At 37.5% G+C, this 26,287-nt stretch overlaps 1 protein-coding gene across 1 annotated transcript in view; it reads right to left on the bottom strand.

Moving 5' to 3' along the window:
• The window catches only part of LOC150084017 (protein Daple-like), a 303,433-nt gene that overhangs the window by 190,044 nt on the left and 87,102 nt on the right, over positions 1–26,287 (bottom strand). Inside the window, exons 7-9 of the mRNA XM_090375738.1 lie at positions 24,374–24,522; positions 17,650–17,731; positions 5,186–5,257 (exon numbers count right to left, since the gene is read on the bottom strand). Of these exons, the coding sequence (XP_090231864.1) occupies positions 5,186–5,257; positions 17,650–17,731; positions 24,374–24,522 (303 nt within the window). The remainder of the gene's footprint in view (positions 1–5,185; positions 5,258–17,649; positions 17,732–24,373; positions 24,523–26,287) is intronic.

Raw genomic sequence — 26,287 nt, 5'->3', positions numbered from 1 at the left:
CCAAGTCCTGATGGGCGCCTCCGTAGCCAGGTGGGAAGGAGCAGCAGTGCGTAGCACACGCTTCTTGATTAGACCGGGGTTCGAGCCCGTCACCACCAAATACGGAGGATGCGGAAAGGTCATTCAGGGAATGACCACCGCATATCCCGGAGCAATATGGCCTTAGTTGCTAATGCTCCTAAAAACCAAACAACAACAACAACAAGTCCTGATGAGAACAGTTATACCAACGTGTTGACAACACATTCAGTTTGCTAAGATGGAATTTTGACTAGTTGTCTTTTCCATTACTTTAGGTTAAAAAGGTACTTGCACTTTTTCCATATAGTTTATAGTTATTTTGTTTCCTTAATTTTCCTTGTATGATTTTACTTGAAATATATTTTTGAACATTTTCATTTTAAAATTTACATTGGCCTATTTGTAAGAGTAAACTGGTATATGATTATCCTCGCATATTTAAACTTCCTTGATTCTTAGCCATTAGGCTAAGAATCAAAGAAGTTTAAATATGCAAGGAAGTCTGTTATATGAATTCAGTTACTATACAGTTTTTAATAGTTTCTCAAATATTAATTTATCTATTTTTTTTGATTTTCTATGATTAATTCTGATTTTTGAACTTTTGGTGGTACATCCCTGGCATTTCATATTTTAAGTTATTTTTATACTCTTTTGTCTCTAATTGCTACTTTACCTTGATTTTATTTATTGTTTTAAACTTAAAACATACACATGCACCTTCCAGAGTAGAAACATAATAACAGAAACTCAGAAACATAACAGTGAGCTGCTATTAGAGTATTGATCACACCTGGTGTACAGAATTTAACATCTAGAAACACTTAGTATCAATAAACAATACAAATCTGTATACATAAATGATGTGAAGTGTCATTTAATTTTAACTTAATATTATAATAGAATACTTACACAATGCCCTTCTCCTTAAATGAACAGTTTAATTATCAGACTCAACAGGGTAAAAGACAGTTAAGCTTCAGAATAACAGAGACACATATATGCATAAATAACAAAAATCAGAGATATATAACAAAAACATGTAGACTGTTATATAACATAGATATATAACAGTCACAATTTATATTTGAATGAAGCAACATGTTGAAAGAGACTGAATTTTAACCATATCCAAGTTTTCAACTGTGATGTACAACTAACTATAACACATTCAAGAATGAGTTCCCAAAAAATGTGGGCTGTGGAGTGAGCAACTTTATGAAATTTGGAAGTTTTATAAAAATGAAAACTAATATTTAGAAGCATTTATATACATTTTTTTATTATTTTAGCTTGACTGACCAGCATTAGAGTAAGAGTATTGTCAAAAAAAATTAAGCTTTAATTTAAAAAAAAAAAAAATCATAAAAAATTGCTCATTACTTTTTTTTTTTTTTTTTTTTGAAATAATAGTTTACCCCACATTTCTTTATGTATCACTTAAATTAACTTCATCACCGTATGAATCAAAATCTGAATTCCAGAGAATTTTTTCATTTTTGACTTTTGTAAGCCAAAATTAGACAACAATGGCCAACAGCTGTGATGTCCTCCTCCACCTCTATTTTTTAACATTATTTTCACATTGCCATTCTATTAAAACTGTCTGCTATTAGTTGGGAACACATAACATGCTATATCACCTGCAAAAGGTGATATAGTTGTACACGTTGGCACTAATGATATTAAGAGTAGGAGACTGGCAGAATTACTTAACCAGTACAGGTTGAAAAAAAGCCATGAATTAGGGTTGAATTTGAAAGTGTCTGCAATTCTGCCCAGACACGATAGGCGGAAGTATATGATGAGAGCCCTGTCGATAAATTCGGTACTGGAAAGATTGTTCAGGGCTCAAGGGGTTGAATTTTTTTCAGCCTGGTCTGTACTTGTTAACAGGAGAGACTGCTTCTACGGGGATGGGATACACTTAAATAGAAAGGGTGCAAGAATGTTTGCTGATGCTATCGAGGCAGTGTTAGGTGGGTCAGAAAACTGCTAGATTGGGGGGATACAAGGACTAATAGATTAACAGTAGCCACTGGCAGAGGTGAAAGTGATTCTTGCACTGCTTCTATTGGAATGGGCAGCAGCTTGGAAAATAAGATGCAGGATATTTCAGAGACTGCTGGGAGTCAATGGGGTACAAGTAAACACATGTATTGTGTTAGGGTAGCTAAGAAAAAGAACAGGTGCATGTATACTTGCGTGTACACCAATGCTAGGAGTTCGGTAAATAAATTTGATGAATTTGAGGTATTGCTCAAAGCATCAAAGACGGATATTGTGGGGATTTCAGAGACGTGGTGTCACACAGATATAAGTAATGCAGAACTGGAATTTGGGGAGTACAACGTCTACAGAAAGGATAGACAGGATAGGAAGGGGGGGGGTTATGCTATTAGTTAAGAAACACATAAAATCCAAGGAAGTGAAGCCAGTTGACATTGCTGGACAGTGCAGTGTCGAGTCAGTTTGGTGTGACATAAGCATTGGGAGATCAAAATTGAGAGTAGGAGTGTGCTATAGGCCTAATGACTCTGATGAGTATAATAAGAAACTGTACAGGGAAATAGAGTGGACCAGTAAATCAGAGAGTCTTATAATGGGGGATTTTAATTTCCCAGATACTGACTGGAATTTGTGGGTTGGTCACTTACACACTAGCAAGGCTTTTGTGGATTTATTGGATGATTGTTTTCTAAATCAGCATGTTCGGGAGGCAACTAGAGGGAGCAATACTCTTGATTTGATTATCAGTAGTGATTCTTCATGCATTAAGAATCTGCAGATACAGGAACCACTAGGTGGCAGTGATCACAGTGTGAAGGGGATTTTACTCAAGGAGGTAACTACTATCAGGGGTAAAGGGAAGGGTTACTGCTTTCGTAAAGGCAACTACGATGGTCTGAGACAGTATTTAAATTCTATACAGTGGGACCAACTGATGATGTTACCAACAGCAAACTCAAAATGGGAAGCATTCAAAGAACTTATCTTGGAAGTTACTAGGCTTTACATACCAACTAAGAAATATTCTTCAAGGTTCAAGCCTAAATGGATGTCAGATGAATTAATGATACATATGGCAGAGAAGAAAAATGCATGGGATACATATAAATTAACATGTGACACAGAAGCCTGTGATAGATATAAGTTGATCTGTAACCAAGTTACAAAGGAGGTTAGGCAGGCGAAGGCAGATTACGAGAAATCTTTGGCAAGGGATGCAAAGAAAAACAGCAAGGAGTTCTTTACTTATGTAAACTCTAGAAGGAAGGGGATGAATCAGATTGGTCCACTTGATATCGATGGTTCAACTGTTGATGATCCTGCTCAGGTAGCTAACAAACTAAATCAATATTTTGCCTCTACATTCACACATGAGGAGTTATTCAGGAAGGGGAATGCCATAGATGAAGTAAACACTGGCACTGAGCTAGATGATCTTGTAATAATTGAGAATAAAGTGGAGGAGAAATTGTTGAAGATAAACACAAGGAAGGCACCTGGGGTGGATGGGATCTATCCAGTTATATTAAAGGAGGCAGCAAGGGAAGTAAGCAACCTGTTAGCCATAATTATGAGAGCTTCCTTGGACTCAGGGGAGGTACCCACAGACTGGAGATGTGCAAATGTAACCCCAATTCACAAAGGAGGATCAAAGGCTGACACAAGTAATTATAGACCTGTGAGTTTAACTTCTGTTCCAGAGAAATTAATGGAAGCACTGGTTAAAGAAGCACTGCAGGATCATCTTGACAAGAATTGAGTTATAGCTCAGACACAGCATGGTTTTGTTAAGTCATGCCTGACCAATTTGATTGGATACTATGATGTAGTCACAAAAGAATTGGATGCAGGGAATAACTTGGATATTATATATTTGGATCTTAGAAAGGCTTCTGATACTGTTGCACATGGTAGACTGCTGCACAAATTGGAGCAGTGTGGCATTGGAGGCAAATTGCTGCTATAGATAAAGGGATGGTTGAGGTTGAGAAGAGTGGTAATCAATGGACACTGCTCATCACGGGCTAATGTTATTAGTGGAGTCCCTCAGGGTTTAGGGTTCAGTGTTGGGTCCATTGTTGTTTTCTGTATTTATAAATAATAATGATGATGGTATATCAAGCTTAACGTCCAAGTTTGCAGACAATACAAAGGTTGGCAGGGTTGTTAAGGACACTACTGACGCTATGCTGCTGCAACTGGATCTGGAAAGGTTGAGCAGATGGGCTGAGAGGTGACAAATGAAGTTTAACATTGACAAATGTAGAGTACTACATATGGGAAACAGCAACCCCAGAGCAACGTATCAACTCTGTGGTACTACACTGACAGTGGTAGAGAATGAAAAGGACCTGGGTGTAATTGTGCAGGCAGATATGAAGTTCTCTGAGCAGTGCAGATGGGCTGCAAGAGTAGCTCATGGTGTCTTATCAATGATATACACGAATGAATTTTTCTAGCAGAGATAGGGAGGTGATTATTCCCTTGTATAAGGCAATGATCAGGCCACACCTTGAGTACTGTATACAGGTCTGGAGGTCTCATTTCAAGAAGTATGTAGAGCTGCTGGAACGAGTACAGAGAAGGGCAACAAGGTTAGTGAACGAAACGAAGGGTTGCTCTTACGAAGAAAGGCTTAAATTTTGGAAATTACAGTGTCTGGAGACTAGGCACCAGCAAGGTGATCTGATAGAGGTGTACAAAGCCTTGAATGGTTTCAGCATGCTCAATGCTGATGGGATACTGCCTCTTGCTCAGAATAATCACCTGAGAGGGCATAAATTCAAATTGAGGAAAGACGGATGTGCGGAAATTTGCCTTTAGCCAGCGGGTAGTTGGTTGGTTGAACAGACTTCCATCCCTTGTTGTGGAAGTTGATAGCGTAAATAAATTTAAGGCTCAGCTGGACAGGTATTTCGAACGAACGGAGGGGTGAAGTGGAAGGGTTTTTTTTTTTTTTTTGGCTGATGCTTCATAAGCTTGCTTTCTTGCATCATATGCCTCTACTAATGCTAATGCTATTAATTGGAAACATAAAAGAGATGGCAGCTTGTACTGCACAAATTTCAAGATGATTCATACAAAAACACGCATTATTTAAACTGTACTTGAAATAACATTGTAAAAACAAATAAAAAAAATATTCATTACTCACTCTTTCTCTAAGAATATCAATTTCATCTCTATATGCTTTTGCAGTCCTTGCATCCTGAATTAGCTCCAAATTCTTGAAAATCAAATGAATATTTAATGTAACAAACAATTCACATACAATGATAATTAATTTTGAATAGTCAGAAAAATAACATTAAATAGGAGCAAAAAAAAATGCTCATAATACTGCAGACAATATATAAAAATGTTCAAATCAAAAATACACTGAAATACATGCTCAAAAATAAATGCTAAAAAAAAAAAAAAAAAAAAAAAAACTGCTATTCAATGGTTAACAAATTTTCTTTATTGCCAATACAGTCAAGTCCTCGTATAGCATGATAGTTGTGTTCCTAGAAACCCTCCTGCAATGCAAAATCATGCAATATAAACAACAAGCATTATGGGAAAAATAGGGTTAGGTGCCGGCCACCCAAGATTGAACACACATTTGTAACCAAACACAATAAATAATCATAATAAAATACTTACGTAGTTGTAATAAAATACTTACGTATTTTATTACAACTATTACGTAATAAAATATTGCTAATGCTTTTTGCTTCTATCGTAAGCAAACTTGTTTTTTATTTGATTTTCGATCCAAACAGATGACAGCCGTTCCATATCTTCCAATTCTTTGTGTCTTTATCTAATGGATTTTAATTACACTTTGGGTTGTTCCTGCTATGAAAGTTTTTTTATTTTCTCTGCATTCTTTGTAATTCCCGGCGTTGCCTCATTTAGGTCTGTAGCACGTGCAATATCACATGGTCTTTCATTTTGCTCAAAGCGTTTCACAATTTCATATTTTTCTCTATCGACAGAGGTGGACTGGCCATAAGCCTTACTGGGAAAACCCCGGTGGGCCGGAGGCCAGTGTGATTTTGGCCATAAGCCATAGTATGAGGCCACTACAAATTTTCCCGGGTAAGAATTTTTGACCCAGTACACCTCTGTTTATCGATATTGCTTTTCTTTTTCTCTCTGAATCTGCAGTGTCTTCACCAGGATATACACGATGATATACATTGATAATTAATTTTCACACCTTTTAAGTATTTCACACCTTTTCACACCTTTTAAGTATTTTACTCATTATTAGGCAATAAAGCCAAAATTACAAAACGAGGAGGCACACTTGATACACATAAACAAAGCTGCGCGCGTGTAGCAACGGAATAAACAACACCCTAAAGGCCGAGATACACTATTAACACCTCACATTTTACTAAAGCACATTTCTAGGGATTACTACCATAAAACAATAAAAACAATTCCCAGTTGCATTTCTGCCAGTGGTGGAATCTGTTATAAACTGGTAGTAAACTCGATCTAATTGCATTTGCGATTATACTGATAGCTGGAATTGTGTTGGTTTTTACGTTATTATGGTGAAATGTGTTTCTCCTTCACTGATATAAAAAAACAAATACATTTTCAGAATCTTCTCTTCATTCCTATCGTGTTGCGTTCGACTGCCATTTCTTGTAAACACAAAGGCGAATCGTGTATAAGCGAATTCGGTTCATGTTATATAAGATATCGTTCCCCTATTTATAAATCGTGTATGATCGAATTCGTGTAATGTAAACACGTGTTATACGAGGACTGAGTGTACATATATGTAAGAATAGAATATTGACTTCTTACACCACGCATGTAACATGAAGTAAGAAGTATAAAGGGGAGAAAACACTACTCTGGATGAATTTTGAGGTAAAATAATTTAGCAAATGGCAACTTCACTCTTAGAAATACAGGCCAAATGATAGAACAACTATATATATCTGCAGAATACTGAGCTAGAGCAATTAAGGAGTTCATCATCATCAGCCATTTTCAATCCACTGCAGGATGAATGCCTCTCCAGCAACTTTCCAGTTCCTTCTGTTTTGTGCAATGGCCATCCATTTACTACCCACAAACTCATGATTTTCATCTATACATCTTCGCTTTTGTCTTCCAGGTTTTCTTCTAGCTCCTCTTGGGTACCATTCTGTTATTTTCTTAGTCCATATGTCATCATGTCTTCGAGCTATGTGTCCTGCCCAAGACCATTTTAGTTGTTTAGTTTTGATAAGAATGTCCTTTACTTGAGTTTGCTGCCTAATCATGTGTTTCTCTTCTTATCTAACAGTCTGATTCATAATATAATTGGTTCCATTCTTCGCTGTGTAGTTCTCAGCTTCTCTTCCATTCTTTTGGTGAGTGCCCAAGTTTCACTTCCATAAATCATTGTGGGGAGTATATACTGGTTCATTATTTTACGTTTCAGACAAATTGGGATATTGCTTCTCAGTATGTGACTATATTTCCCGAATGGTATCCATCCAAAATTTATTCTTCTCTTGACTACCAGCCATTTATCATTATTACAGCTAATAACTTGTCCCAGATAAGTATATGACTCCACCTTTTCAATTACTGCTCCCTCAATCATTATGTCCCTTTCTGTGGCGTACTTATTCATCATCATTTTAGCCATATTCATCTTTAGTCCAAAATCCTTACTAACTGTGCATAACTGATTAAGATTTTCCTCTAATTCTTTGGAATCGTGGTTTATGATCACAATTTCACCTGCAAATCATAAATGGTTTAGGTGCTCTCCATTCACATTGACTCCTTTCTGCGACCAGTCTAATCTTCTGAGGGCAGCAGTAAACAGCTTTGGAGATATGGTGTCTCTTTGTCGAACTCCTTTCTAGATTTTAAATTTCCTACTGTCTTTGTCTAGTCTAATAAAGGAGGTAGCATTCTTATAAATTTTTTCAAAATCATAATATATGGGGTATCTATGCCTTGTCTTTCCAGTGCCCAAAACATTGCCTAATGCTGAATGGAGTCAAATGCCTTTTCATAATCCACAAATACCAGGCATAATGGTGTTTATATTCATTTTCTTTCTCCATTAGCTGTGATATTACATGAAGGTGATCCGTATTTGAGAATCCTGTCCTAAAGCCAGCTTGCTCTTTGGGTTGATTCTCATCAAGTATGCTTTCTAATCTGTTAGTAATGACCCTTGTGAACAACGTGTAGAAGTGGGAACAAGCTAATTGATCTATAATTTCCAATTTCTGATTTATCTCCTTTCTTATGCAGCAAAACTATAATTGCATTATTCCAATGCTTGGGCATCACACCTTTCTAATACATTTTGTGAAGAGCCTTACCAGTTTTTGTGTTATGTCTCTTACTCTCAATTTTAACAACTCTACAGTAACTTCATCTTCCCCTGGGGCTTTCTGATTCTTCATTTTCTTCAAAGGCTGTTCTACTTCATCAGGAAGAGAATATCGGGTATGTCGTATGTGTTGCTAATTTGCGATCCATCTTCCCCACTGCTGGCATCATTCCCTCGCTGCTTATATAATTCTCTATAGTAGTCTTCTGCTATCTGAATTATGCTTTCTCTGCTATTTATAAGTACACAATTGCTATTCTTCAGTTTCAGTATCATTTGTCTTTCTGTATTACTGCTCATGGCTACTGATTTAAGTTCTTTGTTTTCCCTTAATGCTTGTTCTATTTTTCTTGTTTTAAATCTTCTTATATCCTCTCTGAGCCCCTTTCTAATGGCTTTGCATAACTCAGTATACTCAATTTTCTCCCCGTCAGTGTTTAATCTAGCTCTTCATTTTTCGCCTTCGGTTCATCATAACAAGTGTTTCTTGACTAATTTTTTCTTCTTTGGATTTCTTTTTCCCTTTAGGTTTCTTGGGCTTTATCACTTTCAGAAAGTTGTAATATTCCTCATTGATATCTTGGTCCTGAGCAGTCTGCAGAAGCTCAAACTTGTTCTTAATTTCCAGTACATACTGCTCTTTCTGCTCTTCTGTTATCTCAAAGACCTTCGTATTATTTACTCCAGTCAGTTTTTTCCTTTCTTTTCTTATATCTATATCAAGTGTGCATCTTACCATTCTGTGATCACTTCCAACATTTACCTTATTTAGGACGGTAGCATCATTCACAATATATCTTCTGTTAGTGAGGATGAAGTCGACTTCATTAGTAGTTAATCCATTTGGACTCTTCCATGTCCACTTTCTGTTCATCCTTTTCTTGAAAAAAAAGTGTTCATTACTGACAGTCCTTGAGATTCTGCAAATTCCACAAGTCTTTCACCTCTTTCATTTCTTTCACCAATTCCAAAATTTCCTATAATTCCCCTTTCCGCACTGTTTTGTCTTTTTCCAACCTTATCATTGAAGTCCCCCATAATAATAGTGTATTGGTTTTTCTGGTCATCTAGAAGACTCTCAATTTCGGTATACATTTCTTCAACCTCTTCATCATCATGGATCAATGTTGATGCATAAATCATTATAACCTTTAGCTTGTACCTCTTAGAAATCTTGAGTATTAGTCTTGACACCCTTGGTGATGTACTTTTGAATTCCAAAATGCTGTTTTTTATATCTTTATGGACCAGAAACCCAACTCCACCTTTGCTCCTTTCACTGTTTCCATTGGTGTACAACAGATTTCCACTTGATAAACTTATAAGTGATTCATTTCTTCTTCTTGTTTCAGCCAAACCGATGATATCCCAATTCACATTTTCTAGTTCTTTTTCCAGCTCTAATATCCTGTCTTCACCGATGAGCGATCTTACGTTGTAACAGGCCAAGTTAAATTTCCATGCATGGCAGCCTGGTCGTACCCAGAGATTCTTAGTACTCTCTGCTTCCACTCTGATCCTCTCGCTGCTGTAAGAGGGGGAGTGAAAGCCGCTGGAGGATTTGGTCTTTTCCTCCCAGGGGTCTTGAAGGATTAAGGAGTTAGTGGGGGTCAGGCATCATTAAGGAATTAGTGGGGGTTTACTGTACTTTAAATCTGAAGTGTCATGGGCTTCAACAGCAGGTTATGGGATCATAGTCTAGGTAACCCAGGGCCTTTTTGCCTTTCGCTTGTATTCTGCTTCGGGAGCATCCCTTTTCACCATCCAACAATAATTGGCTAACATGTAATTATAAAGGTTTGGACGAAATGGTGAATCTCTTGAGGTAGATGGCTGCTGTACTTCTTGATTAGCAAGTTGATGTTCATCAGTGTCTTCATCAGAGTTTACAGAAAAATGATCAGGTGGGTCAGGAATAAGTAGTACTTCATGGTGGCACTACATTTGCTTTTGTATCTTTGTTCCATTGCTGCAATGTCTTGATGGAAGCACTCACCATGTTTGTCGCTGACAAACATCGTGAAATACAGGTATGAGTGCAAGAAATGAATCTTCGATATGTTACACTCCAGTTTTTCATAAGTAATGAGATCTGCCACAAGCTGCCTGTAGTTGCTGCCGTTAACATTTCCCAGAAAATCAATCGAAACACTTTGAAAGGCTTTCCACACTGATTTCACGCTATCACTAAGAACACATTCAAACTGTTCATCTTTGAAAAGTTGCCTTATTTGTGAACCAATGAAAACACCTGCCTTAATCTTCTCTGTACTAAGTCTTGGGAATGTCTTGTGCAAGTATGTGAATGCAGGACCCATTCACTTCCAAAGTCTTCAAGAAATTTTTCATGAACCCCAGTTTGATATGTAGTGGTGGAAGCTTGTTTGTTTGTTTGTTATTTGGTTTTTAGGAGCATTAGCAACTAAGGCCATATTGCTCCGGGAATATGCGGTAGTCATTCCCTGACCTTTCCGCATCCTCCGTATTTGGTGGTGACGGGCTCGAACCCCGGTCTAATCAAGAAGCGTGTGCTACGCACTGCTGCTCCTTCCCACCTGGCTACGGAGGCGCCCCGTGGTGGAAGCAAAACTTTATTTGGATTTACCAGAAGTTCAAATGCTATGTTCCTCATTCCAGGTGTTAATGATTTTCATTCAGGCCAACTCCTCTTCTCGTAGTGCATATCTTTGGCATGACTATTCCACTCGAAGAGAAAACAACAATACTTAGTGCAACTCTTTTGTAGTCCTAATAAAATGGCGATTACATTTAAATCACCACATATCTGCAACTCGTACTTCTGAAAGTGTACACCTAAAAGGGTGTTCTCCATGTTTGCATATGTTTCTTTTTTATGGATGGCATACACAAGGCAGCATATTAAGGTGCCTTCAATACCTCAATACACAGCCTTAAGGTGAACCTTAGAAGCATCTATAAATAGATGCCATTCTTTGGGAATGTGCCTCATGTTCATTGCTGCCACGAGACCAACATCCTTACAAAAGTGAGTTTACCTTCTGTTTGATAGAATTATCACAATCTTTATTTCAAGTACAAGTTGTCACTTTTCACAGAATGATCTAGAAGATTCCACTGTTGTAGCCTCAAGGCTAAAAGCTCTGCCTTATTCTTCGGAAGTTCAAGATCCCTGATGAGGTCATTAATCTCCCTTTCTGTGATCTTATGTGGTTCAGATTTATAAAGGTTTGGACAAAATTGTGAATCCCTTGATGTAGATGGCTACTCTACTTCTTGAATAACAAGTTGATCATCAGTGTCTTCATCAGAGTTTACAGAAAAACAGTCAGGTGGGTCAGGAATAGGTAGTACTTCACGGTGAGGCACAGGACGAATTGCAGATGGTATATTTGGGTACGTCATTGTTCACTTTTTCTTCATTGTCATCCCTTTTCTAATAGGAGGCACCATATAGAAGTAACTGACATGATTTGTTGACTCCCTGCATATCACAGGCACTGCAAAAGGCATAAAATGTCCCTTTCAATTCACTCACACATTGAGTTTTGATGAAAAGGTAGTGCAGCATATGTGCGGAGCCCAGTTCTTGTCACTTTGCACTCAAAGTACAAGAAGTAGGTCTTTTTTATGGCTTAGGTTAAGGGATGTTTTCTTGAAGCTAATGTGACTTCTCCACATACGTAACAGTAGTCATCGGACTATTTACACAATTACGGGGCCTATTATTCTTACACAACATAAATACTGCACAAAACGTAGGAATCTCTCAGAAAATTACTGTTAAATGAAAATAAATCACCCAGTACCTAGTCGTATTCGAGGATTACCGTAACAGAGTTGAAGAGACATTTGAGGCAACAACTTATCACACATGATGCAGCACAAAGCGACAGTTTCCAGAGCAATATGGCCTTAGTTGCTAATGCTCCTAAAAAAACAAATAACAACAACAGCGACAGTTGCTGATCACATCATAAGAGCATGGTGCTACTGAAACTGTGGTGTTGCCATACATTTTGCCAAGAGCCATAGTTGATAATGTAGAGTAACTGACTAATATGAAACCCCAATTGTAATTTGAAAACAAGAATCAATCAACAAAGTTTAATGTGATTTTCATGTTCAACAGCATGAAATTAGTCAAGATTGATATTTTATTTTTTGTAACATTTTATGTGTTGACCAGTGTAATCTCTCCTTGCTAATACTAGTACAGTGATATTTTTCTAATGTCAAAACCACCTGTCACTTGCTGGAAAACTATCTGCTCCATCAATCCAGTGCAATGTTCAGTCAGTTTGGTGTGAAATAAACAGTGGGAAAGCAAAAATGAGAGTAGGGGTGTGTTATAGGCCTAATGACTCTGATGAGTACAATAAACAGCTGTACAGAGACACAGTGGACCAGTAAATCAGAATGTCTTACAACGGGAGATTTTAACTTTCCAGATATTGACTGGAACTAGAGGGTTGGTCACTCACAGACAAGCAAGACTTTTGTGGATTTATTGGTTTACTGTTTTCTACAACAGCATGTTAGAGACATGCTGTTGCGACATGTTTTCTACAACAGCATGTTATTTAAACGGAGGACGATATCTAAATAGGGACTCAACCCGTGCCAAAGGAAGAGTAGAATGATGATGATGATGTTAGAGAGGCAACAAGGGGGAATAATACTCTTAATCTGATTATCAGCAGAGATTATTCATGCATTAAGAATCTGCAGGTGCAGTGATCATCGTGTATTGATTTGGAATTTACTCAAAGATGTAATTACCATCAAGGATTAAGGTTTTTGCTTTCATAAAGGTGACTGTAGTGGTCTCAGACAGTTTTTAAATTCTGTACAGTGGGTCCAACGGATGAGTTATCTCCAGCAAATTCTAAATGGGAAGCATTCAAGAAATTAATCATATGAGAAGCTACTAGGCTTTCCATAACTACTGAGAAATACTCTTCAATGTAGAGGCCTAAAGGGATATCAGACAAATTTATGAAACTCATGGCAGAAAAGAAAAGTGCATGGATGCATATAAATTATTGGGTGACACAGAATCCGATGGTAGATATAAAAAAGTCTGTAATCAAGTCACAAAGGAGATTAGGCAAGCAAAGGCAGATTATGAGAAATCTTTGGGAAAGGATGCAAAAAATAGCAAAAAGATATTTATGTAAACTCTAGAAGGAAGGGGATGGATCAAATTAATATTGATAATTCAACTGTTGATAATCCTGCTCAGGTTGCTGACAAACTGAATGGATATTTTGAATTTAAATCCACACATGAGCAATTCTTTAGGGAAGGGGATGCTAGAAGTTTATCAAGCTCTAATAGGAGGCTAAATGATTTTGTAATAACTGAGTGGAAGAGGAATTGTTGAAGTTAAAAATTAGAAAGGCAGCTGGTGCAGATGGGATCCATCCAGTTATATTAAGGGAGGCAGTGAAGCAAGTAGGCAAACCCTTATCCATGATTATGAGAGCATACTTGGATTTAGGGGAGGTCCTCACAGACCGGAGATGTGTGAATGTATCCCCAATTCACAAAGGGGGTTCAAGAAGTGACAAAAGTAACTATGGGCCTGTTAGTTTAACTCTCTTTCCAGGGGAATAATGGAGTCATTGGTTAAAGAAGCATTGCAGGATCATCTAGACAAGACTGCAGTAATAATTAAGACACAGCATGGGTTTGTTAAAGGTAGGTCTTGTCTGACCAATTTGATTGGATACTATGATGTGATCACAAATGAACTGGATCCAAAAATTAATTTTGATATCGTACACTTGGATTTCAGGAAAGCTTTTGATACTGTTGCACATAAAACATTGCTGTACAACTAGGAGCGGTGTGGCATTGAAGGCAAGTTGCTGCTATGGATAAAGAGATGGTAGAGTTCTTCAAATAGGCCTCTGGGTTGAGTGACTATAGTGGTCTGAGACCACTATAGTCACCCAATGGCCTTACAGAGAGACACCACCTTGAACAGTAGGACACAATTAAGCCTAGAGGATATATGTAAAGGCATAGAGTTATATCTTTCAAGCACCACTATGGTGTTCTGTAACACCATGTACACGCAGGTTAACGGTGCAGCCATGGGCTCCCCCATCAGTGCGATCATAGCTAATTTAGCCATGGAGGAGCTTGAGGCTATTCAATGATATGGTTCTCCCTATGCATCCGTGGAAAAGATACGTTGATGATACGTTTTCAATTATTCAGAAGGGGAGTGAAGATGAGACGTTGAATTTTCTTAACAGTTTCTCCCCATTCATACAATTCACCTCTGAAGTAGGAGGGGTTTTGCCGTTCCTGGTTGGGTTGATCTGTAGAGAAGGCCAGTGTTTGAAAACAAAAGTGTTTAGAAAACCTATGTGCAAAGGCCAATACTCATATTACAACTCAGCTCAGACCAACCATCACAGGAACAGGTGATAAGAGCACTAGTAGATGAGGAAAATCGCACTGTAGTACCTCAGAGGACAGGAAAACAGAGTATGAGCATGTTACGGCAGATCTTTTGAAGTGTGACTACCCCCAGAGGATCATAGAGAAATATATTAGTGGAGGGCAGAGGAGATGTGAGTCCTTCATGCCGATAGCCATCGCATACATTCCCTACTAACCGGGTTTAACCGAGCGTATAACGCGTATACTAAGAAATTACCAGACGCGCTGTGTGCAGCTCCCAGGTCGGAAGCTGCACATGGTCATGTCACAGGTGAAAGACCCCATCTCACACGAAAATATAAGTGGGGTCGTATATAGCATCAAGTGCCCGGAGTGTGGGGAGTGTTATGTGGGGGAAACAAAACGGCACCTCAAAGATCATCTGGGGGAGCACACAAATGCGATAAGAAATGCAGATTATGGTAAATCCACCGTAGCTGAACATTTTTGGGAGAAGCAATCATATCTCCCCGGACGAAGCAGTCATCACTGATCGAGCGCATAGATTTTCGGACCGCAAGTGGCTCGAGCCTACAAATTAGTTCAATTGAGAATAATATAAATAGAAACAGGGGTACACGCATTCATCCCCTCTTTGAGGCGGTAATCCTTGGAGGGGATGAGTGTTTTCACCTGGAATGCTCCCGAGCCGCTTCCGGTTCCAACATGTACGGGAACAGTACACGTTTGCGTGAGATGCACCATGAACCTGCTGGTATTTAATGAGGCACCGCAGAATAGAAGTGCAGTGTTGAGGAAGAAGGCAGAAGCCTTTGAAAGCTTCAGTTATTTTAGCACTTTTAATCTAGTAAATTTTATTGTATTTTAATTCAGTATTTTATTATCATTTTATTTGTACATTCACTGTAAACTACATTTGTTTTATCCTATCTTAATTCAGTATTTTATTATCAGTAACATTTTATTTGTATAATCACACTTATTTTGTTTTGTTTGATCTACTGTAAATTTAAATATAAAGCTTTTTAAGATTTTGGTTTTTGTTTTTACTTCAATGGTTGGTGAGAAACGCTAAAAATCATAGTATAGATGATAAGAGTGTTAGAAGACAGAGAGTGGAAATCAATGGACATTGATTACCACTCTATGTCTTCTAATCAACGGACACTAATTACCACTCTCATGGACTGATGGATTAATGCTATTAGTAAAGTCGTTCAGGGTTCGGTGTTAGGCCCATTGTTTTCTAGATTTATCAATGATATTGATGAAGGCATATCAGACTTAATGTGCAAATTTGCAAATGATACAAAGGGTGGCAAGGTGGTTAATGATAGTAATAACAGTATGCCACTGCAACAGGATCTAGAAAAGTTAGGTGGATGGGCTAGAAATGGCAAGTTGAAGAAATTCAACTTGCCATTGTAGAAATTGAAGTTTAACATTGATAAATGCAAAGTATTGCACATGGGTAGCAGTAACCCCAGGTACTACTACACTCAGGGTAGTGGAAAATGAAAAAAAAGACCTGGGGGGGGGGAGTTTATTATGAATTCTCTGAAAAATGCAGATATGCTGCTAGGTCAGCTCATGGGGTTTTGTCAATGACACACAGGAGTTTTGCTAGCAGGGATAAGGAGGTGATATTCCGTTGTATAAAACCAACGGAAAGGTATCACCTTGAGTACTGCATACAGGTTTCGGGCCTCATTTTAAGAACGATATAGAGCTGCTGGAACAAGTACAGAGAAGGGCAACAAGATTGGTAAGAGTAACAAAGAGGAAGCCTTTCTTACCAAGAAAGGCTTCAGTTCTGCAGATTGCAGCATCTGGAGACTAGGCACACAATGCTGATGGCATTCTTCCTCTTGCTCAGATCCCCCCCACACACACACATACAAATTCAAATTGAAGAAGAATGGTTGCAGAAGAGATGTGTGGTTGATTGTTGGAACAAACTTCCATCTGTTGTTGATAGTTTTAATAAATTCAAGGATGAACTAGACAAACTATTGGAGGGAATGAATAGATGAAATGGAAGGTTTAGTTGGGGTTTTTTTTGGCGGATGCTATATAAGTTTGTCACTGCTAACTAATCATTTGATGTAAGATTTAAGCCTTTCCTTTGATGCTGCTTTTATGAGTCTGCAGATTGGGGTTCAGTTCCATGTTGCCTTTCTTGAATAAACCACAGCCATGATGAATTGTGTAGGACCCTAATTTTGGTTTCTTTGAAGTAAATCAAGAACTTAACCTCTGTGAAACAAACTGAAAGCAAAAATCCTCCTGGATTTTTTATGATTTTTTCCAATGTTTTACAGTTGTCTCACCCACACCTAATTCAAGAAGCTGAATAAGGAGGCTGAATAAGAATAAGCTGAATAACTTTATTGAGTCTTACCAGATATTCAACTTAGATTTTGTAGTACAACCCTTTCTTTACTCACTCATATTTCATTAATTTAAGTATGTAGTTTATGTGCTACTTACAACAGCAACTAATTTTAGGGGCCGTAAACAGAGTTTGGACATGCAACTGACCTCTAAAGAAGCAACAATGCAATAGGAGGATGTGGTGTGTACCATACTAGCTACAAGAATACTGGTCCAGCTGCCTGAAGCAGAGCCAGATTCAGAAAGCCAAACCAGTGCTAGACCACAGCAATGGTCCTCCTTCTCCCTCAAAAACATACTGTCTGATGCAGTGTGACATGAGCATCAGATAGTATGTTTTAAAGGAGAAAGGGGAGTGTCAGTTAATCCAGTGAGTTGGTTAGGCAGAAATCGGTTTAGATGGCTTCTACTGTATTTTAATGTATGCAATTAATAAGTGACAAATGAACAGTTCATCAGCATGCAAAGGCAATAGACAACCTTACCTCCTGCCGTAACTTTGTTAGAGATTCTTTGGAATGCTCAAGTTCTTCTTTTACTTCAGTGATTAACTCATTCTTTTCCTCTCTATAGATAAAACAAAATGGTTCTCTATTACATTTAATGATAATAAATGTTTAAAATTTATTCCTGTGTGTGTGTGTGTGTGTGTGTGTGCGCGCGCGCACACGTGTTTTTTTAGGAGCATTAGCAACTAAGGCCATATTGCTCCAGGGATATGCGGTGGTCAGTCCCTGACCTTTCCGCATCCTCCATATTTGGTGGTGATGGGCTTGAACCCCGGTGTAATCAAGAAGCGTGTGCTACGCACTGCTGCTCCTTCCCACCTGACTACGGAGGTGTGTGTGTGTGTGTGTGTGTGTGTGTGTGTGTGTGTGTGTGTGTGTGTGTGTGTGTGTGTGTGTGTACATTAAAAATTCAGATTTACTTATAAGAATAAGGCTGTCTCAAAAATGTTTCCTCTTGCTCAGACTACACATAACAGGACACAAATTCCAATTGAGGAAGGAAGGTTGTTTTTTCTTTGTTTTTTTTTTTATGAAAACTCCAAACACGAGAGTTATTAGAATCTATAGTACTTAGTACCGTGCTTGGGTTGTAGATTGAGAAGATGAAAAAAGATATTTGTTAACATTAGACTTGATCTTCTGTAGACTGTAATTTTCAGGAAATACGTATGAAGGAAAGTTGTTCCAGAAAACGGCAGTTGAATGAATAAATGAGGAAGATGAAAAGTTGGTTCTGTGAGTTTGAAGTTGGACAGTAAATGGATGTCGGCTGGTGGCAGCACACGTTCGGACTGTTTTGAAAGAGAGGGCAGGGATTATAGAAGCCAATTCAGAAGAACAGTGCTCATGGAAGTATCTGTAGAAAAGGCATGCAACAGAAACAGTACGACTATGAGACAGCAGATGTGGGAACAATATTCCATGGTACAGCAGATTTGCGATTTGTACAGAGTGAATAACTGTTTGGAAGGAAAGTAACGCCGAGAGCGAAACATTTGTTATTTGGTTTTTAGGAGCATTAGCAACTAAGACCATATTGCTCCGGGATATGCAGTGGTCATTTCCTGACCTTTCCGCATCTTTCGTATTTGGTGGTGACGGGCTCGAACCCCGGTCTAATCAAGAAGTGTGTGTGTTACGCACTGCTGCTCCTTCCCACCTGGCTACGGAGGCGCCCCGAGATCAAAAGAGAAAACCAAGTTGTTTAGATGCAGAGGAAGCAATATTTGTAATGTGCTCATGCCAAGAGAGAGATTAGAAGTCAGGGTAATCCCCAAAAGAGATATATCATTTTGCCTAGAAATCGGAGTGTCACAAAAGATAAGCATTGGAGCAGAAGAATCCTTTTTGCGAGATATAAGACAAGATTGAGTTTTACAAAGAATGAAATCAACTAAGTTGTCTTTGTTCCACTGAAATTACCTGGAGATCGGCATTTAAGGAATTGGAAGCAGATTTTCGAGAAGTTGAAGCTGATTGAGCAGGGCAAGGTTTCTCAAAATGGAAAGTAGAATGCAATGTGCTATCATCAGCAAAACTATGGATAGGATTTCCAGTCAATGGAAGAAGGTCATTAATATACAAGAGGAAAAGAGTGGGGGAAAGAACTGAACCTCGGGGACACCAGCATTAGTGGAGAAGTTGGAGGACAGAGAGCCATCACCCTCAGTGAGCGATCAGAGAGAAAACTGGATAACCAATTACAAAAAACAGTTGGCAAACCATAAGATGGAAGCTTGTTTAGAAGACCTTTATGCCAAACATGATCGAAAGCCTTTGAGATGCCAAGAGCAACTGCTTGTGTTTCACCGAAGCTTTAATTGAACTTGTCCATAAATGGGTAACATAAGCCAGAATATAACCAGTGGATCAACACTGACGGAATTCATACCGGCAATCGTTGATCAAACGGAAGGTTTCTAGGTAGTTTAAGAGTTAGCGGTTAATTGATTTCTCCATTACTTTAGAAAGAGTAGAAGTAATTGCAATGAAAACGATAATTGGATGGGAGTGATTTGTCACCCTTTTTAGGAACTGTCTGGATATGAGCAAATTCCAAGCAGAAGGAAAAACACTTTAGGAATAAGAAAATGAAAAAGGGCAGCAAAGAACAGGAGTAAGTTCAGGAGCACAGGTTTTGAGAACAAGTGGAGAAAATACCATCAGGACCTGGAGCTTTTCTTTGCATCAAGATTCATCAAAATCCTTCTGACATTCTTTTTGACGGAAGTCCGCAGGAGGCATTGAATAGAGCATGTTGGGAATGGTGGGTGGTGTTTGCCAAGATCATTAATACATGAGTTGGAAGAAAAATGGGATGCTAGCTTTATCCATATTGGCTGAAGTGACAACAGAACCATCTGGTTTTCACAGAGGTGGGAGCAGAGATGGGCAAAAGTTGCAGCCAATAACCTTGGCAAGAGACCACAATTCTTGGCTACCACTCGGGCAAGCAGCAAGTTTTCTACTTTTAGCCTGTTCAAAATCTAGTTTGAACTGATTAATAACTGCTTTACAATTGTTGTGAGCTTTGGTGTAGGCAGAAAATGAAACTGAACAATTGGAAACAAGCCATTTACAATATGCAACATTCTTCTCTTGAACAGCCATAGCACGTTTATTGAAAACCAAGGTTTAGATAAAGGACGAGATTTTTAAAGTGGAGTGTGGGATTAAGGATTCCATTCCTACATGAATAATTTCACTGACACAATCCAAGAAACGATGATTTCAGAAGTTTTGAAACAATCCGACCAAGGAAAAGAAGAAAAGAAACCTCGCAGTTCATCCCATTTTGCATTCTTGTAGTGCCAAACAATATGAGGTTGGGATTGTGTCTTCTCCAATGAGATAAAGGCTCGATTGGAGAAGAGAGAATCACCAAGTTGTGATCTGAGGTGCCTAAAGGACCACTCACTTTGACCGTGTATTAGAAGGGTTGTTTGTGAGAAAAAGATCAAGCGTGTTGGCTGTCCAAGCGTGTTGGTTAGGATTGTCCGGTATTCTTGTAGGTAAATGAACATCTGTGCAAGGTCATTAATAATTGCAAAAGCCTCAGCATCTCGACCAGAAAACAAGCCAGCTGGAGTTGTGAACATTAAAATCACCACGGAAAATTACCTCACTGTTAGAAAGTCGGACTGGAGAAAGTCATAGAGCTCCAAGTGATTAGTGGAGTTGGAGAACGTAGAAACAACAGATGAATATGACACAATGAGGTATAGAGATTTTAAGCCAGAGAAGATCGAAAAGAGGAGATTCCAAATTACCAAGTCTCTGACAGGGAATATCGGAATGGACACATGCACAAGAAGAAGAATCATACAGTGAATAATTTGGGCCACTAAGATGAGCAGTGGTTGAATCAACCGATAACTGAGATTCTGTCAGAAAAAGTACATGGAGTTTGGCAGACTGCAAGTGGAAATGGACATCGTTGAGATTAGAATTGAGACCACGTATATTTGTGAAATGAACTAGGAAGGTTCAGTTGAAGAATAGATGTAGATGTGCAGAAGTTTGCATTCACTGAAGGATGGTTGATTGCTGGACAAGCTTCCATCAATTGTTGTGGAAGTGGATAGTTTGAAATTCAAGGAAGGAGTAGACAAGCTATTGAAGGGGATGGATAGGTGAAATAGAAATTTATTTATTTATTTATTTATATATGTGTGTGTGTGTGTGTGTGTGTGTGTGTGTGTGTGTGTGTGTGTGTGTGTGTGTGTGTGTGTGTATACATATATATATAATATATATATATATTATTTTTTTTTTTTCCTAATGCTGTATAATCTTGCTTTTTTGCATCTTTTTCCACTACTAATACTAACAATATTATTAAAATTGCATAATCATCATGCAAGGAAGCAAACCTATTGCACATCTGGGGAAAAAAAAAACTCATATTATTCCCATTATCAAAAAGTGTCTATCCAATTCAGCCTTGAATTTTGCTAAACTCTCTGCTTTAATCACCATTACAGGCAAGGAGCCCCCCCCCATAGCCAGATGGGCAGGAGCAGCAGTGCGAAGCACACGCTTCTTGATTAAACCAGGGTTCGAGCCCGTGACCATCAAATACGGAGGATGCAGAAAGGTCAGGGAATGACTGCTGCATATCTCTGGAGCAATATGGCCTTAGTTGCTAATGCTCCTTAAAAAAAAAAAAAAAAAATTACAGGCAATTTATTCAAACTTTTCACAATCCTCTATAGAGGGATCATCTTTTTCTTCCACAGCTTAATTCCATCTATTTTGGATCACCTGTTTTGTATCCTTCTATGCCATTCCTTTCTTATTCTGGATCAAGTCTCTCTCTCTCTCTCTCTCTCTCTCTCTCTCTCTCTCTCTCTCTCTCTCTCTCTCTCTCTCTCTCTCTCTCTCTCTCTCTCTCTCTCTCTCTCTCTCTCTCTCAAGGTAGTTCAGAAATTTTTTTTTTTTTGGCTGGTGCAGCATAAGCCTCAGGCTTCCTTGCACCATATAGCTAATAATAATAATCTGCAATTGGTGCAATAACCCTAGGCTTCTAAAATGCTCATTTCTCTGTTTATCCCTTCAGGTAATTCCGCTCATCTATCTGATCATTCATATTTATGCTGCATGTAACCTTAGTTCATGCTTTTTTTTTTAATAGCCAGCACTCTGGGTCATGTAACATAGCAAGTCTCACCACTTATAAACTTATCCTTCAGTCTAATTGGGACTCATCACTCACACAACAACTCACTTGCCTCTCTCTCTGCTTCAACCATTCATCAAATATTCTTTCGCATTCTCATCAATATCTCCATCATGTTGCATTGGTGAATCCAGACATTTAAATGAATTCTCTTGCTTCAACTTCTATTCACCTATCCTACTTCTATATTTTATATTTATTTTTCTACTACTATATTTTTCTCTATTCCCATACCACACTTGAAAATAGGTATCCTGATTTTAGCCTACTAATTCTATATCCATCCCTCCCAATACCATTCTTCAACCTTCTATAGTCTTCCATTTACCCCTTTTCTTAATGGATCAATCCATCAAGAGGAGGAGGCCATAATTGATCTATGACCTCCTTTCTGAAAAATTCCAGTAAATCATAGATAGAACACCATATTTTTCTTGCTGCCAGTGTAGACTGCATGTTGAACATCATGTCTTTCATCATCCTGAACATTATTTAATTCTTCTTTCCCCAACCCTGTTAACTACTTCTAAGTTTCTGTTTCCCAAATGCAGTACCTTCCAATTTGTGAAAAAACAGTAGCTAAATTTTAGCTGCTATTTTTCCAAACATAGTTTCAATCAGTTCAAATCCTTAGTTCCAGTCATTAACAACCCTCCCAACCTTTAAGTGAACTTTGATGACATCCCATGCATTCCCTCACCACTATCATTTAGGAAGATAAGAAACTGAAGAGGTCCAAGCAGTGATTACTGAAGGACCTTACTTGCAACTCTGGTCCACTCTCAGGAATAGCCATTTGTAACCACCCTCTTTCCTTTCTCCTTTAACCAACTCCTATTCCATTGATGGATCTTTATTCACTAATAATAACCTTTCGCTTCATATCAATATCCTTTCACAAGTAATCATATCAAAAGCTTTACTAAAATCTAGATAGAATGCCAAAGTCAAAGTTGAAGATCAGAAGTATGATAATATTGTAATCTGTGGAGCACTGACACAATCCCTTGTGGTGGAGGTTGATAGCCTAAATAAGTTTAAGGCTCAGCTGGAGAGGTATTTTGAACGAACAGAGGGGTTAAGTGGAAGTGGGTTTTTTTTTTTTTTTTTTTTTTTGGCTGATGCTGCATAAGCTTGCTTCCTTGCATCAAATGCCTCTACTAATGCTAATGCTAATTGTAACTCAAGATTCTGTTCTTTGCTGAATTTAATTTAAACCAATAAAAAATAAATAAGCTGTAATATATCATAAAAAATGTGCATACAAACACAGGATAAAAGCAATAAAATAACTACACACAATTAAAGTTCATAAATGTAATTGACTAGAGGAACAAATTTCCATCTGGTGCTGTGAAAGTGAACAGCTTAAATATACTTAAGGAAGCATTAAACAAATTATTTATTTAGAGTAGATGGACATATGAGATGGAAAGGGGTTTTTTTGGTTTATATACAAGCTTGCTTCCTTGCATCACTTGTTACTATTAATGTACAATACTAAATCTAAAAAGACATACACAAATTGAAATTTAGTCTCAACTCAGGTGGCTTTCAACAATGTATATTGTCTTTATCAAATAAATTTCTCAGAGTCACAGGCTATAAGTAGAGAAACTAAATATGTCAATACAACCAAAAGATTTTACAGTGATGTATGGAAGTGGGGGACTATCTCATTATTGTCATTTACATAAAAACATTTAACTATCAGGAGAGGCCTGCAGTTTGTTTTTACCCCCTAGAAAGTTAAATTTTCATTGAGGAAGCAGGTAAACCAACTACAGAAGAGATGCAATTTATATATAATGCTGACACCTTGTGGCTTTAGAAGCCTTGGTGAAAATACTGAAAAAGTAAATTCCTAATTCAACATTATATTTCTTAATTTATAAAGGACCTGCATTTGTTTATACATTTTCAACAAAAAACTTTTAGTGGGGGGGAAATTTTTCTGATAGTGTATTAGCTGCAAATGTTCAAATATTTCAAATTTAAAAGAAAATTATTTTCAAGACTTACAATTCTTGCTGAAATTTTCGCAAACGAGATTTAACATCTGCCAGTTCCACAATAAGATGGGGCTTTTCAGAAATATTTCCAAAAGTTGGACTTAAAGGAGGATGATTTCCTGGTTGGCCAATTTGCTCCAGCACTAGATTAACAACTCGCTGAGAGAGAGAAAGATTTGATTAAATCCATATTAAAAAAAAAGTTTATTTACATTCAAAAAACATTAAAAAAATTTAGAAATGAACAAATGAAGCAATACCCTCACATTTTCTTCCCTTCCTAATTCATCTAAATTACCTTCCTCTTACCAAAGGGCTGCACAGCTTTAAGTTCAATTTGCTAAAGTAAGCTAATGTTGTGTATTGTTAACTCCATGCATCTTAAACAAAAAGTGAAAAATTTATTCAAAGATAGCGATAAAAATTATTACAGTAATTAAATTAATTTGAAAAAACAATAGAGATCAGATTAATTTATTCCACTGAGTAAATAACAATAAACCACCAATAAAGCTGTTGCAGCTTAGAGAGAGAGAGAGAGACTTAAAATCAAAATTTCAAGTACGAATACACCTTATGAAGAAAATTTTGCATTAATTTTCAATTTCTCTTCAGCTAACAAATCCAATAAATTCTCAGAATTTACCTCCACATTTATTAAGGCTTAATAAATTTTCTTGCTGGCTAAATTAAAGCAATAAGGATGTATGCATTTTTTCTACAATAAATTTTTTAAGCTTTAACAGAAGAGAATTATACCTGCTAGAAATCACAAGTCTCTGGTGTTATTTGGTTTCCAGAGTGGCTAGTCTTCTTTCCTATCAATTCTGTTGCTAGTGTGGTAAAGTCATGTTTTTTACCTGAGTGTTGTAAAGTCATGTTTTTTCTTCACGATCTAGTGTGATCTAAACCCAAAACCCAGGCTCACAGATGGATTTCAATATAGAAATCTGAAATGTAACGAAGTTATCAGGGCCATTTGGGTCAAATTGTATCAAGTTATCCTTTCATACTAATAAACAAAGTATTTCACATGGTACAATGACTTATTTAACATTATAATTTAATTGTTTTTCCCATGTACCATCCTTCTTAAGTTTAATTAAAACCTTTTGTTGTAATATTTAAAGGGTACTTGGGATGTAACAAGTACCCTTTAAATATTACTTGTTGGTTGGATATTAACTAGTGCACATGTATAGCACATTGCTACACTCAATTGCATACAGTGGCTTTGTATTTAGGAACTTCAAAGCAGGTTTGTTTTTGGAATAATTTTGAGGTTTTTTTTTTATTTTTTTTTTTTATTTAATATACTAAACAGTGGTTAATAGCTAGTTTGAATCCATATAGTCAAGTAGGTTAGTTTATTTTTTGGAATCTAGTATTTTCTAGTTAAGTATTTATAAAGCTATAGCTTAATATTTAGAAGCCTTTATTATCGATATTTTGGCGGGAACCTCATAACTTCCTTTCAGTAGCTTAAATTTAACTTCACTAGCGATTACAATTTTGTTAACTGTTAAATTTCTGTAATAGTGTATTAATTTAAATTCTGTAATATATTGTAAATTAAAATTTTGTAAAAGTTCAAATTTTACTTTAATAATGGTTGCTAAAATATTATTATTACTCATATTATTTCTCCCTGATTGGAGATTCCACCTCGTGATGGGTACTGCTACCAAGTACACAGGGTGGATGTTGTTATGTCTAGTGTTACTATTGGTCGAGGAACTCTCTGACTATCCTACAGGTGTTCAGGATTGCGACTTTCTGGAGTTCCTTGTAGGTGTTCGCTGGGAGACCTATTGCTGCTAGGCTGTTATGTAGGGTCTTTGGCACCATACCTGTGGTTGACACAATGATCGGGATGGTTGTTACTTGTTGCATATGCCACATATCTTTGATCTCCTGTCTTAGG

The sequence above is a fragment of the Mastigoproctus giganteus genome, chromosome 6, assembly GCF_048544385.1.
Source record: "Mastigoproctus giganteus isolate SK-2022 chromosome 6, ASM4854438v1, whole genome shotgun sequence".
Taxonomy (NCBI): domain Eukaryota; kingdom Metazoa; phylum Arthropoda; class Arachnida; order Uropygi; family Thelyphonidae; genus Mastigoproctus; species Mastigoproctus giganteus.
Note: the sequence above shows the minus strand (reverse complement) of the source record. Positions and strands in the feature narration are given on the sequence as shown.